This window comes from Poecilia formosa, unplaced genomic scaffold, assembly GCF_000485575.1.
Source record: "Poecilia formosa unplaced genomic scaffold, Poecilia_formosa-5.1.2 Scaffold598, whole genome shotgun sequence".
NCBI classification, from domain to species: Eukaryota; Metazoa; Chordata; class Actinopteri; order Cyprinodontiformes; family Poeciliidae; genus Poecilia; species Poecilia formosa.
The window spans coordinates 185,625-200,402 of NW_006800537.1; the positions used below are offsets into that span (position 1 = coordinate 185,625).

General features: G+C 47.9%; 1 protein-coding gene across 2 annotated transcripts in view; it reads right to left on the reverse strand.

The window, feature by feature from the left end:
* Positions 1–1,041: 1,041 nt before the first annotated feature.
* Positions 1,042–14,778, reverse strand: part of LOC103130012 (plectin-like) — a 45,248-nt gene continuing 31,511 nt past the window's right edge. For both annotated transcript variants that reach the window (XM_016665596.1, XM_016665595.1), the window contains 3 exons: positions 8,630–11,977; positions 1,751–8,522; positions 1,042–1,680 (listed from right to left, as the gene is read on the reverse strand). In XM_016665596.1, the coding sequence (XP_016521082.1) occupies positions 2,331–8,522; positions 8,630–11,977 (9,540 nt within the window). In that variant the 3' untranslated portion in view covers positions 1,042–1,680; positions 1,751–2,330. The remainder of the gene's footprint in view (positions 1,681–1,750; positions 8,523–8,629; positions 11,978–14,778) is intronic.

Below are 14,778 nucleotides of genomic sequence, written 5' to 3' on the forward strand. Positions count from 1 at the left end.
GAACATAATTATTTGAAGGTTGACTTTGTTGATTCAGATGATTATTTTTATTACTCGTTCAGAGAACCTTTTCATAATATTCTAATTTGTTGAGACAGGTAATTTGGGTTTTCATGAGCTGTTTGCCAAAATCATCAAAATTAAAACAATAAAAGACCTGAAATATTTCAGTTGGTGTGCAATGAATCTAAAATATATGACAATTTAATTTTTATCATGACATTATGGAAAATAATGAACTTCATCACAATATTCTAATTTTATGACCAGCACCTGTAAATAGCTTCATTTTCAATAAACTCAGACATAAAGAACAAAGACAACCGCACATTAACAAATCTTATGAAAAACTTGCAGAATATTTTTATATAACAATCTTTTTTTATTGTTTATTTTTCGTTTTTATAACTTCTATAAAACAGCAAAAATCTTTAATCATATGAGACTTTAAATAATTAAAATCTCCAAAATATGAACAATATTATTTGATAATATTTTAGGTTAAAAGAAAAAAAATGCAAAAGTATAAATATTTAATATTTTTACATCTCGGAAACAGACTATTGGTTTGTCCAAATAATCTAAAGTTTGCCTTTAATCTGTATGATTTAGAAAATAAATAACATTGTTATAATGATTATCTGTTTAAATTGCAAAATGTGGCAATTTATAATATTCTTAGTGCTGAATCTAGGAAGTAGACTCCTACATTTTTGACAATACAAATATAATAATAATAATAATCACTGACTACTTTGTAGAAATTTAACTATTCTTAATAACAGCCTTTAAGGGTTAAATCCCTCAAAATATTGATTTTAATATTGTAGGCTGATTGATATTTAAAGTGAAAAACATAAAAATATATTATTTCAACAGCCGTTTGTGAGACGTGGACGTCTTGCTTGATCTTTTTAAGTTGGATAGTTTCATTTTACCTACATTTATTAGAAAAACTAAACCTTGTATGTTTATTTTAGAAGTGATTTTTCAGTCTTTATTCATACAGCAAACAAAACAAAATTAAAGAAACATATTTAGTTCTTTTCATTTTTGTGTTTATTTACAGGCTTAAGGTGTAACAATAAATGTTCTTGTCCCATTTACTTATAGACACACCAAACAAGGCTGGATGACTCCTCTCAAACATCCTTCAAACCTCAAACACAGCAAAAAAATAAGCTTTTAAAGGATATAGCTGTTATGTCTTTTATATGTTAGTAAATCATGCAAAGCAGAAATATAGAGTATGAAAATAAAAGGAGCTATAGATCAAATGTGCTGCTTTACAAAGAAAATCTACCATCAAAACGAAGCTGTGTAGAGTCAAATATAAAAACTGGCTGAGCTGCGAAGCTTGAAGATCTTTCTCAAAGAAACTTTTTTACTAATCATCGCTACCGTCGCCATACATCGCCTGGAAAACAAAGTCAATGCTATGATCTTAATCTTGGCTAATAAGTTTAGGTGTTTCTTCTGCAGCCGGACTGGAAACCTGCTCACCTTTCAGTCAGGCACCAGTTTGAGGTCTGCAGCTTCTCCCAGTGAAAGACGAGGAGCATTTGCTAAGCAAGCAGACTGAGCAGCAGAGCAGGGAGTTTCAATCCCGAGGAGCAGCGTCCACTGGAGTCCAGTGCTGACGTCTGAGCAGAGAGACCAGCTGAAGGCTGAAGGCACTTCCTGGAACAGGACAAAACATCAGATTCCCACAATCTGGCATCAGATCAGAAATGCTTCTCTCTAGATTTACCTTTCTGCCGTCCAGAACAGCAGGGATTTATTGGTGTTGGTCAAAGTGTCCCCAGGTCTCTCTTGCTATGTGTCCATCTCACAGTGTGCACATGTTGCTCCGACTGCAGGGTTTATGGTTATGAAGTTGGGTTTATAGTGTAAATATGGCAGTGTGGCTCAGGAGAGAGAAGATCTTGAAGCTTGGCGTTCTTGAGGCACACTATCGATAGACTCCATATTCTGCTCTGCAGAGAAGCTTTTTGTCCTTTCAGAAATATACACATGTTCAGAAACCCTAGTTTGTACATCCGGTCTGGTTCTGATAACAATTTTTCTAGGAAATAAATGAGTGTTTCCGGAAGACTAGACGTTTATTTTAAAACTGTTAGTCAGGTAGGCTGTAGGTGGTCGGCTGTAATGCTTACAGTTCATGACTATGGATCTGATGAGGTGCCATACAGTGTAAGATATACAATAAAGCGAATGAATATATTGGTGGAAAAAGGAAAGTTTTGTAACACCCCCATGCAGAGCAGAATAAAGGAGGTCTTTATTCCACAGGGATGCAGGCATCTGGTGAGCGTTGCTCCGCCTCCTGCTCAGTACCGCCGGCTGTAGCTCGGCGAACCGTAGGATGACGACGAGAAGGTTGTTGTGAAACTCGACCCTGTGGCATCAAAGCTTCCTCTCCTGGAGCCGGACCTGGAGCCGGTTCTGGAACCAGAGCGGGATCCGGTCGCAGAGCCAGAGCCGCTGATGCTATACGGACTGTAAAGGCCTTTGGTGGACTGAGACGAAGCTTCGAGCAGCCGGAGACCGGTTCCCTCCTCAATCATGCTTCTCTCCATGGCGTCCTTGTAGGAGATCTTGAGCTTGGTTTTGGGGCAGGTGAGGTACTTGGAATACGCGCTGACATCTCGTAACTTCTGGGCGGTGCGGGCGTCTAAGGTGCCCTTCTTCACAGCCTCATCAATGGAGACTCTACCAGAAGCATCTGGTTCAATCAGCCCACCAGTGAGATACTGGACCTCAAGGAACCGCTGTCCGGCTTCGTAGTAAAGCCATCCTTTCTTCAGAGCTTGAGCAGCAGACATTTTGCTCTTAGTTCGGGGATCTTCAAACCCATTGTGCGCCTTCTGGGCTAAACTGATGCGGTCCACCATGATCTTATCCACCAGCCCTTTATTCATTGCATCAGCCACAGAGAACTTCTCTCCTGTGTTCGGGTCAATGATCCCTCCAGTGCAGGCCTGAGCTTCCAGGAGCCTTTGACCTGTTATGTTGTCCACAAGATTTCGGTGAATGGCCTCTGTGATGGAAACCTTCTCCAGTGTGTCTGTGTCCAGTATCCCGGCCACAGGCCCGGTCTCCTCAGTTGGGTCATTCCACGTGGTTGCGGGTGTTTTTATGGAAGGCACCGGGCTGGCGGTGTAGGAGGAAGAGGAGCCAAAGGAGGATGAGCGTGATCTACTGCCGCTCATGTTTCCGGACAGCATGTCTGCGAACTCTGTTATGGACAGGGTTCCAGCTCGGTACTGATCCAGAGCAGACTTATCTATCAGGCCTCTTGTGATGGCATCGTCAATGTCATATTGCCGTCCAGACCTTCTGTCGATGATCATGGACTTTACGACTCCATCCGAGGAGGTTATCGTTATCTCCTCCCACTCACACTCCTGCTCTGAAAGCTCTATATAGGTCTGGTGATCAATCAGACCTTTTTGGTACGCTTCATAAACGGACATCTCTTTGCCCGATTCTGGATCGACGATGACAACCCTTCGCTTACGAACCGAAGACTTGGACGACGTCTTCCTCTCGCGTTTCTTCTCTTTCAGCAGCAGGAGACGAAGGCCGGTCTCTGGGTCCGTCATGCATCTCTCCATCAGCTGCAGGTAGGTGAGGTTTTCCTCTGTGTTTGGGTCAAAGAAGCCCTTTGTGTCATCAGAGGGATCAGTGAGAATCGTGTTCATTTCCTCATCAAAGAGGCCACGTTCATATGCTGTTTCAATGGGCAAACGGTGGCTCTCCTGGGGATCGATGATCCCCCCAGTAGCGATCTGGGCCTCCAGTAGCCGAATGCCATGGTCTTTCAGAATCAGATTCTTTTTCATAGCCTGGAACAGAGAGACTACCTGGCCAGAGTAAGGGTCTCTGTAGCCTGTGACGGCTCGTTCAGCTGAGAGGAGTTTGTCTTTAAACTCTGGGCCAACAACGGCCATTTTAACAGCCTCTGTGACATTCAGTTTCAGGTTCTTGATGGGGTCAATCACATATCCTGTAGCAGCTTGAGCTTCAAGCAGCTCAAAGGCGGTTCCCGGCCTGATCATGTTCTTCTTCATTGCTTGGTAAATAGAAAGACGGTCTTTGGAAGATTCGACATAAACGCCTGCTATGCAGCTGGTGCCCTCGAGGTACTTCTTCAGGTCTCTGCTGACCTCCTCCACCGTGATGATGCCTTCAATGAGTTCGCTGTAGGTCTTCTGGTCAATAATCTGTGAACGGAGGAGCTCATCTGCAGGGATGGTTTTTCTAAGACCCTTGAAGAGAAGTCGTCTGTCTGCCAGGGAAAGCAGCCGGAGTCCACTTTCTTTATCAACTCTGCATCTCTTCAGCAGCTGAGCGTAAGTCTGTTTCTCATCTGTTGTTGGGTCAATGTAACCTCGGATGTCCGCCGTAGGTTCAGTTATCCTATCAAGGGTTTCTTTGTTAATGTAGCCACGCTGCATGGCCACATCTAGCGGAAGGTGGAAGTAGTACTCCGGATCCATCAGTCCTCCAGTGGCATTCTGGGCTTCCAAAAGCCTCAAGGCATATTCTTCGGAAACCAGGTCTTTCTTCATGGCCTGGAAGAGAGAAATGACTTTTCCGCTGTACGGATCCTTGTATCCTGTTACTGCACGCTCAGCTGAGAGCAGTTTGTCATGGATCTCAGGCCCAACAAGGCCCTTACGTACAGCTTCATCAACGGTTAGGAGCTCGTCTTTCACAGGGTCGATCATGAATCCTGTTGCTGCCTGCGCTTCGAGAAGTTTCACAGCGACTTCAGGCTTAATCTGGCCGTTCTTCATAGCGTGGTAAATGCTGATTTTAGGAGGACTGTCTGACATGATTCCCGCAATGCAACCTGTTCCAAAGAGGTACTGCTTCACTGACGGCATCTCCATCACCTCCTGGACGCTCATCTTCTCCTGTTTCAGGAGGTTGTACGTCTGCAGGTCAATAATCCGAGCGCTGTACAGCTCCTCGATAGTAACCCTTCTCCTGATCACGTCACATGACATGGTCTGCTCCAGCTTCAGAGTTTCTCTTTGCTCAATGATTTCGATGATGATGATGAGCATCCTTTCCTTTGTGATCTGGCCCAAGCGGTACTGCTCCAGGAGCCGCCGCCTCTCCTCTTCAGGAAGCAAGTTTGAGTTCATCACCTCCCAGATGGTCAAGCTCTTTCCTGCAAAGCTCTGATGAGGGATCTCAATCTGAGTGTTGGCTAGGTCTTGTTGAGCTTGCTCCTCTGTGTACTCATAGGATTTCTCAGTCACAGCAGGAGCTTCAACTTTTGACAGAGGCAGGTAGCACAGACCAGTGTTGGGGTCTCTTCTGCATTTCTCCAGCAGCTGTCTGTAAGTTACCCGTTCGTTGGTGTTGGGGTTGGTGAAGCCTTTGATGTCGCCTGTCTCTTCGCTGAATGATTTCAACATTTCTTTACTGAAGAAGCCCCGCTGGATGGCTGCATCATTGGGAACACGATGGCTGCTAACTGGATCGATTATTCCACCAGTTGTGATCTGAGCTTCTAGAATAGGAATAGCATGCTCCCTTAACACCAGTTCCTTCTTCATGGCCTGGAACAGGGAGATCTTGTTGCCCGTATATGGGTCTTTGTATCCTGTGACTGCTTTTTCAGCTGAAAGAAGTTTCTCATGAAGCTCAGGACCAACAACTCCAGCCTTCACAGCATCATCCACAAAATATTTCTGGTTTTTTACTGGTTCGGTTATAAATCCGGTACCAGCTTGGGCTTCAAGAAGAGCCAGTCCAGTACTATGCTGTAAAACACGCCGTTTCATAGCTTCATAAATGCTTAACTTCTCATCTGAGCCTTCCATGGTGACGCCATCGATGCGGTCAGTGCCATGCAGGTACTTTCTGACTCTGTCAGTCTGACCAACCTCTTTGGGAGCCTTCTTACCCTGCTGGAGTTGGTCAAATGTGGCCTTGTCAATGATGTTGGAATCAAACAGAGAGCTGGCGGTGACTGGTTCTCTCAGGCCTTCAAAACAAGCTTCTTCCTTGGTTTTGTCCTCTTTTTCATCAATGGTTGTTATCACAATCTTTATGAGCTTCTCGATTGTTACCAGTCCCATCCTGTACTGACGGATCAGCTCCAGTCTCTGTTCCTCAGTGATGTACTTAGAGTTTATGATTTCCCAGATTGTGACTTTTCTTCCTTTGAAGGGTCCATATTCCAGCTCCATTGTCTTCTGGCTTAGGGCCTCTTTCGTTTTGGCCTCTGTTATGCGTTTGTCCTCCTTCGGCTTTGGAGCCTTCTTTGACAGAGGAAGTAATGGCAATCCAGTTTCTTTGTCTGTGACACATTTATACATGAGTTGTGCGTAGGTGGCATCTTGCTGTGAGTTGGGATCATAAAAAACTTTTGTCTCGTCTGTGTTTTGATTCAGAGTCTTGTCGATTTCTTCATCAAAGTATCCTCGCTTGCAGGCGACCTCATTAGGGATGCGACAGCTTTTAATGGGATCAATAACTCCTCCTGTTGAGAGCTGAGCTTCCAGCAGACGGATGCCTTGGTCTTTCTTTACCAGGCCTTTGCTCATGGCTTCAAAAACAGACACCTTTTTCCCTGTGTAGGGATCTCTGTAGCCGCTGACGGCTCGCTCTGCTGACAGGAGGCGTTCGTGCAGCTCTGGACCAACAAGACCTGATTTAACAGCTTCATCGACAGGCATACGCTCATTTTTTACAGGATCTATCATAAATCCTGTTGCTGCTTGAGCTTCGAGGAGATTCACAGCCGTCTCTGGGGAGAGTAATTCCTTTTTCAAGGCTTGATAGAACGGCATTTTCTCTTTGGTTGGTTCATTCAGGAGACCTGCGATGCTGGGCGTTCCTTGCAGAGCCTTCTTCACAGCATCCATCTCAGAAACTTCTTTAACTGAGATCTTCCCATTGCTCAGCTTGTTGAACAAGTCTTTGTTTATAATCTTAGACTCGAGCAGCTCAGTAGCGCTCACTGGAGCCCTCAGACCATTGAAGACATTTCCACTGTCCTTCTCCTTGTCTTCCACAACAGTGATGACGATCTTGATGACCTTCTCTACGGTGATCTTGCCTGTCTTATACTGACGGATCAGTTCTCTTCTTTGCTCCTCTGTGAAATACTCTGAATTTATCACCTCCCAGATGGTGACGGTCTTTCCTTTGAACTTTCCGAATGGAACATCAACACTGGATCTGCTGAACACCTCTCTAGTCTCCATATCCGTGTAGGTTCTCTCTCTCTGACCGGCTCTTTCCGTCACCGGTAACATCATCAGGCCGGTGTCTGGGTCTTTGGTGCATTTCTCCAGCAGCTGTTTGTAGGTGAGTGGCTCCTGAGTGCTGGGGTCAGTGAATGACTTGGGCTCTTCACTGAGTTTCTTGTTCATGTCTGCATCAAAGTGGCCTTGCTTGTAAGCTGTCTGAAGTGGGACTCTGTGACTGTTGATGGGATCCACTATCCCACCCGTGGCGAGCTGCACATCCAGGAATTTGGTGGCTTGCTCTTTATCAATGAGGCCCTTCTTCATGGCCTCAAACAGAGAGATTCTGGCTCCAGTGTACGGATCTCTAAAGCCAGTGGCTGCGCGCTCAGCAGAAAGCATCCGGTCGTGGAGCTCAGGCCCAACTAACTCCTCCTTAACAGCCTCGTCTACAGACAGAAGTTTATTTTTCACCGGATCAACAATGAAGCCTGAAGCTGCTTGAGATTCCAGAAGCATGGTGGCAGAGTCTGGAGTGATCTTGTTTTCTGTCATGGCGTTGTAGATGCTCATCTTCTCCTTAGATGGAGTCAGGATGCCTCCGACGCAGTTCTGGCCCTTCAGACATGATCGAACTTTGTCCGTCTTCTCCAGCTCCTGCACGGTCACTTTGCCTTTTCTTAGTTTGTCCATGTCCTTCTTGGTCAGGACACCGAGGTCAAAGAGTCTCTCTGCAGGAACCTTCTCTCTGATTCCATCAAATGTGTAGGGAGATCCTCCATCTTTCTTCACCCCGTCCACTTCGACGGCACCATTCAGAACCTTTCTGGTTGTTCCCACCATCGTCATGGAGACCAGCTGCTCCTCGGGAACGTCATCCGTCTGAACTTCCGTTTCCTTAGTTTTGGTCGTTCCCGTTTTAGAAGCTCCTTCCAGGCTCTGGAGTTTCTCTCTGAGCTTCTTGTTCTCATCCTCCAGGAGTTTCTCCTCTTCCAGCCTCTTCTTCTCAAGCTCCTCCACCTCCCTCTGCTTGGCTTTCATCTCTTCTTCTGCCTCTTTCTGCTTCTTTACAGCCTCGTCCATCACGGCCTGCAGCTTCTTCCTCTCCTCCTCCATGAGAGCACGCTGGCGCTCCTGTTCTTCTTTGAACGCCTTGGCCTTCTTCACCTCCTCCTCATACTGCTTCTCCAGCTTTTTCTTCTCGTCTTCAATGGCTCGCTCTCTCTTCAGCAGCAGCTCCTTCTCACTGAGGAACGACTGTTGAAGGATGACCTTCTGCTGCTCGATCTGCTCCTGCTGGGCGGTCGCCATCTGTCCGAAGAAAGGAAGATAAAGTTGGTCAGAGAAAATCACTCATGACTTCTAGTCATGAACTTAACATCAACATCTCATTAGTTTCTGTATTTTAGTAACTCCACCTGCTGGGTTTTCTTCTGCAGCTCCTCAGCATCTTTTCTCAGCTTCTTCTTCTCGTCCTCCAGCTCAGCGATGGCTCTCTTCAGATCGTCAGCCTCTCTGGTGCTCTGCAGCCTCTGCGTCTCCAGCTTCTGCACCGCGGTTTCCGTTGCCTGTTTTTCGGTCTCCTGCAGACGAGCTTTAGCTTCATCGGCTTGCTTCCTGAACTTCTTGGCCTCGCCCTCGGCTTTCGTCTGGGCGGCGCTGAGCTCCATGACTCTGAGCTTCAGCTTCTCTGCCTCAGCAGATGCTTCCAGCTGCCTGGAGCGCTCCACTTCCAGAGATTTCTGGAAGTCTTCAGTGTCCTTATGGAGGCGCTGCTGGATCTGCTGTTTGTCCTGCTGTAGTTTTTTAGCCGTCTCCTGGGCCTGGTCCTTCAGCTTCTGCAGCTCCTCAGCTTCAGCCTTCAGTCTTATGGCCTCCTGGATGGCCTGCATCTTCTCCTTCAGCATCTTCTCAGCGAGCGCTCTCTGCTCAGCAAGGTCTGCCTCAGCCGCCTGCCTCTGCCTGGCTGCATCTTCAGCCTGCACTGCGAGCCGAGCGGCCTCTGCTGCCAGGTGCTGCATCTTCTCAGCCTCCTCCTGGAGCAACTTCTGGGTGTTGTCTTGGTCTTTCTGCAGGAGGAGGCGGTTTTGCTCCTCGATTTTCAGTTTGACTTTGAGGAGCTCGTCCATCTGATTCTTGACTCTGGAGAGCTCTTGCTCCACCTGCGCTTTCTGTTTGACGGCGTCGTTGACTTCTCCTTTAACTCTCTGCAGCTCAGCATCCAGAAGCTCCTTCTGCTTGTCTGTTTCCTCCAGCTGCAGCTTGATGGCTGACAGCTCCTTCTCTACCTGAGACTTCTGCTTCAGCGCCTGCTCCGCCTCCTTCTTATGTTTGGCCATGTCTGCATCCGCCTGCTGCTTCTGCTGCAGCGCCGCAGCTTCGGCTGCAGCCCGCCGCGATGCCTCCTCCTCCGCCTCTTTCCTCAGTCTCTCTGCATCTTGTTGAGCCTTGGCCTGTTTCGCGGCTTCTTCTTCTGCAGATTTTTTCTGCTTCTCGGCCTCCTCGGCTTTCTGGCGAAGCAACGCCGCCTCTTTCTCTGCCTCCTCTTTGGCCTTCTCAGCGACTTCGGCGAGCTTCTTTGCGTTGTTAAACTCGTCTCTGAGCTTCTCCTGAGCGAGGACGTCCTCTTTGTTCTTGCTCAGGACGTTTTGGGCCTTCTGCTCTGCAGCGCTGCATTTCTGCGCCGCTTCCTTTGCCAGGACCACCTGCCTCTCCGCCTCTTTCTCGGCGTTGCTCCTCTGCTGGTTGGCTTCCTCCGCCTTCTTCTTGAGCCGCTCCACTTCCTGCTGAGCGGCCTTGCATTGGCGAGCCGCCTCTTCTTCTGCAGCAGTGATCCTCTTCACGTTCTCCTCAGCTTCCTTCCTCTTCTTCTCCTCCTCTGCTGCCAGTTGTTTCAGTTTCTCCGCCTCTTCTTCGGCCTTCAGCCTGCTCTTCTGCGTCTGCTCTGCAGCATCCTTCAGCTTCTTCAGCTCCTGCTCCAGGCTGGACTTCTCCTTCGCTGCTTTCTCAAAGTTGAGCCTGATGATGCGGATCTCCTCCTCCACCACCGTCTTCTGCCTCAGAGTTTCGTCCACCACCGTCTTCTGCCTCTCCAGCTCGGACTCGGACGAGCCCTTCAGCTGACTCATCTTCTCCTCGATCTGCTGCTTGTGCTGGGCGGCCTGGTCCTCCAGGAGCTTCCTCTGATACGCCTCTTCCTCAGCCTTCCTCTTCAGCCTCTCGTTCTCGGCCTCCTTGGCCTTCAGGGCGATCTCTGCCTGCGTCTTCACCTGCGTGGCCTCGTCGATGGCGGCCAGCTTCTCCTTGAGGATCTTCTCTGCCTCGGCCCTCTGCTGCGCCGCCTCTTCCTCGGCCCTCTGCCGCTGCCTCTGGGCCTCCTCAGCGACGCCTCGGAGCCGTGCCGCCTCCTCGGCCAGCTGCTTCATCTTCAGAGCCTCTGACTCCAGCAGCTGCTTGCTCTTCTCCGTCTTGGACAGCGTCTCCTGCTCAGCTTTGACCTTCATCTGCAGCAGGATGTCCATCTCTCCGCGGACCCTGGCCAGCTCGTCCTCCAGCTGTTTCCTCTGGCTCTCTGCGGCGCTGACCTCGTTCTTCAGCCGCTGCAGCTCACTGTCCAGCAGCGCCCTCTGCTGGTCGGCGTGCTCGAAGTCGGCCTTGAGACGGATGCACTCCTGCTCAGCGGACAGTTTCTGCTGAGCAATCTGCTCGGCGAACTGCCGCTGCTTCTCCAGCTCCTTCTCGGCGCTGTCCTTCTGTTTCAGCGCCGCCTCCTCCGCCTTGGTCCTCCGCTTGGCGTCTCGCTCGGCTTCGACCTTCTGCCGCTCGGCCTCCTGCTGAGCCTGGCTCTTCTTCTGGGCTTCCTCCTCTGCCTGCAGCCGCAGGCGCAGCGCCTCGTTGGCTTTTTGCCTCCATGTCTCCAGCTCCTGCTCCGCCTGCTGCCTGGCTCTGTCGGCTTCATCCTGCAGCTTCCTGAGCCGCTCGGCTTCTTCCTGCAGCTGCAGTACCGCGCCTTGCTCCTTCTTCAGCGACTCCTCCAGCTGGGTGGTCTTCTCGGTGAACAGCGAGACCTTGGTCTGCATCTGGGTGGCGGCGCTCCGCTGTGCCACCTCCTCCACCACCTTGACCTGCCTCAGCTGCTCCTCCTCAGCTTGCTTCACGCGCCGCTCCGCCTCCTCCGCCTGCGTTTTGAACCTCTGCAGCTCCTCCAGGGCTTTCTGCTTCTGCTTGGCCGCCTCCCTCTCGGCTTCTGCTTTGCGCTTCAGCTCGTCTTCTGCGGTTTTCTTCTTCTGGGTCTCCTCTGCCACCTGCCTGCGGAGCCGCTCCGCCTCGTCCTGAGCGGCCCTGCGGAGCGTGTCGGCCTCGGCGGCCCTGTCCCGGAGGCTCTGCAGCTCGGACTCGGCGGAGGTCTTCTGCCTCATGGTGGTCTCCAGCTGGATGCGGACCAGGCGGATCTCCTCCTCGATCTTGGAGCGGCTGTCCAGCGCCTCCTGCAGCTGCTGGCTCTTGGACCTGGCCTCCTGCTCCGACAGACTCCTCAGCTGCTGCAGTTCCTGCTGGATGTTCTTCTTCTGCTGCTCGGAGTCGGCGGCCGCGCCCTGCCTCCTGCTGGCCTCCTGCTGCATCTGCAGCTTCAGCTCCTCCGCCTCCTGCTCCGCCCTGGCTGCCGACTGAGCCTGAGCTTCAGCCAGCCGCTTCTGCTTGTCCAGCTCGGCCTGAACCTCGGCCAGCTTCCTCCTTTCCTCTTCTTTCAGCTGCTCCGATGTTTTCTGGTTGGGTTGAAGCAAAGACGACGAAGATTAGAGACGCACAGCTACAGAAACACACGGAGCTTTAAGTCCTCCATTAAATCATGTCTAGGAGGTTTTCTGAAGAAACAAGAGAATCTGACATTAAACAAGTTTAATTTAGTGCAGAAAGAACCTCAACAAAAATGACATATCTTCAGATAGAGAAAATTTTTATTTATTTCTCATCAAATATTAATAAAAATATTTCAAGATGTTTTATTTTAACACAATAAAACTCAAGATAATGACGACGTATTTTGTCATCTTAAGATATTTATTTCAGGAAAAATCAATAAATCTTAGAAAAGTTACAAATATGAAATCATCTTCAGATAATTGCTTCTTCAGTTTCCTTAATTAATTATCTCAAGATAACGAGATAATTTCTTTCCAAGGAAAACAAATGAAATGTTTTTCATTATTTGATCATCTGCAGGAAATGTCTCCTTCACATCAGGTCCTCATTTCCTCATAAGAAAGAGAAAATATCAGAATATGAATGTTTTTGGAGGAATCTGAAAATATTTTAATCTATAATTGATTCATTTTTTAATAATTTATTGTCCCAAAATGGGGATATATTTTGGGTTGGGGAGAAAAAGATTCACAAATAAATATCTTAAATATATGCAAAAAAATGCTTTTTTTTTTTTTACAGAAAACATTTTTCTCCAACTTGGATCATTTCTTTGTCAATTCTTGATTTACTGATAAAATATCTGAATATTATCTGAAAAATGACCAGAAAATATCCCAAATATTGAGAAATGTTTCCAGGATTTGTTTCCTCATGTTGAGACAATATTTTTCTATAAATAAGAAAATTGATTTTCTTCTAATGAAACTTTATTTTGTTTTCTTGTGTAATGAGGAAGTTATCATAAGGATGTAAAAGTTTTTCAAAGGTTTTATTGGCTCTTTATTTGACAGTGAATTGACAGAAAAGTGGCTATTGAGAGAAGCAAAGGTCACCCGGCCGGGAATCGAACCTGCGGCGGCCTCTGGGTGTGTTCTGTGCTGAACGCTGCATCCACTGCACCAGGATGTAAACTAAGTTTTAAAGTTTTTCTTTTGGGGAAAGTTATTTTTTAGAGGCGTTTAAAGTGGTGCTGTTTTGGGTCGGTTCAACGACCTTTGACCTTTTAAAGCTCCGATGGGCGTTGATGGTGCATTCAGGGACCATCTGTAAACTACTGAGTTTCTGGTTTTATCTTTTTATCCCATCCAGCAGAACTTCTTAGAACTGTTTAAAGCTAAGGAAGGAAATGCTTCCCAAGACTCGGGTTTGTTCAGAAAACGAAGGTCAGTGGAGCCACAGTGGGTCCTGGAGGCCCGGCGTCCTGCGCGGTCCAGTTCTGTCCTCACCTGGATCCAATGACGGCTCATTAGAGGAACTTTGACCTGCTGAGGAGGAAGTTACTGCCAGCAGGGAAGAACTGGAACATGCAGGACCCGCTGCGGCTCCACTGACGCAGAGGAACTGACACTTTGCTTCACGACGTTTTCATTCATCGGCTGTTTGATTGTTAATGTGATCACAGAGTGCAGGCAGCAGATTAGGATTACAGTCTGAAACATCTGGGTTTGGCATCAAAATACTGGAAACTTATTTCCTTTCTGAAGCTTCAGAAAACAACCAACTAGACGTCCAGGATTACAGCTGAGAGCTTTTATGAAAGTTTAAACTTCAACTTTCTGCTCATAAACTAAACAGGAAGTTCAGGGAATAAACTATAATCCAGATTAATAATCTAGTCCATAAGCAGAGCAGAGATGGAAACATTGGGTTCGTCTGAACAGCATGAAACCTTTTTTCTTTCCAAAGCGGAGTCCGGCAGTTCGGACCGGTTCCTGGATCCAATACTTTTCAAATCGATTTCAGTCGGAACGTCACGCCGACGTTCCTCCTGGTGGTTCCACACGGACCCCCCAGGCCTCCTCACTGCCTCTGACCCGTCTCTGCTGCCCCCTGCTGGACAGCAGATCAGATCATGTCCAGTATGTGGGTGATCTGCATCTGGTCCAGCTGATTTCTGAATCATGAGTCAAGTTCTTGCTGCAGTCAGACGTTTCTCTCATCGCTCCAGCCGTCTCCTGGATTTCCTCCTTAAATCGAACGTCGGCCTACAGGTGGATTCTGGTACCGGTCAGAACCCAAAACCGGCACCGTTCTGTTTGGTTTCGCACGAACCTCCAGATGTCTAGAAATATTCTTCCTTCATTTCAGAACCATCCTGATGTCAAACCCAAACGGTTCAGACCGACTCGGAGATGTTGCTGCTTTACACCAAAAACTCTTTAAATCGACTTTTGATGAAAAGCTTAAAATTACCAGCAGGAAGTTCTGAGCATCATGCAGACATGGAAAGAACTGAAACTTCCAGCAGTTTGAACAAAACAGTTTGTGAGCAGCAAATGGAGAACAAATGAGAAATCCCACACTGACTGAGGACATGAAGGCAACACGCAGGCAGGAGAACGAGCTGAACAAAACAAAGAAGTTCAGCATCTAGAAACCATCAGATCCTCCAGATTCACTGGACCAGTTCCCGAACCAGTTCTCTGAACCAGTTCTCTGAACCAGTTCACGAACCAGTTCTCTGATCCAGTTCACGAACCAGTTCACGAACCAGTTCTCTGAACCAGTTCACGAACCAGAACCAGTTCTCTGAACCAGTTCACAAACCAGTTCTCTGATCCAGTTCACGAACCAGTTCTCTGAACCAGTTCACGAACCAGTTCTCTGATCCAGTTCTCTGATCCAGTTCACGAACCAGTTC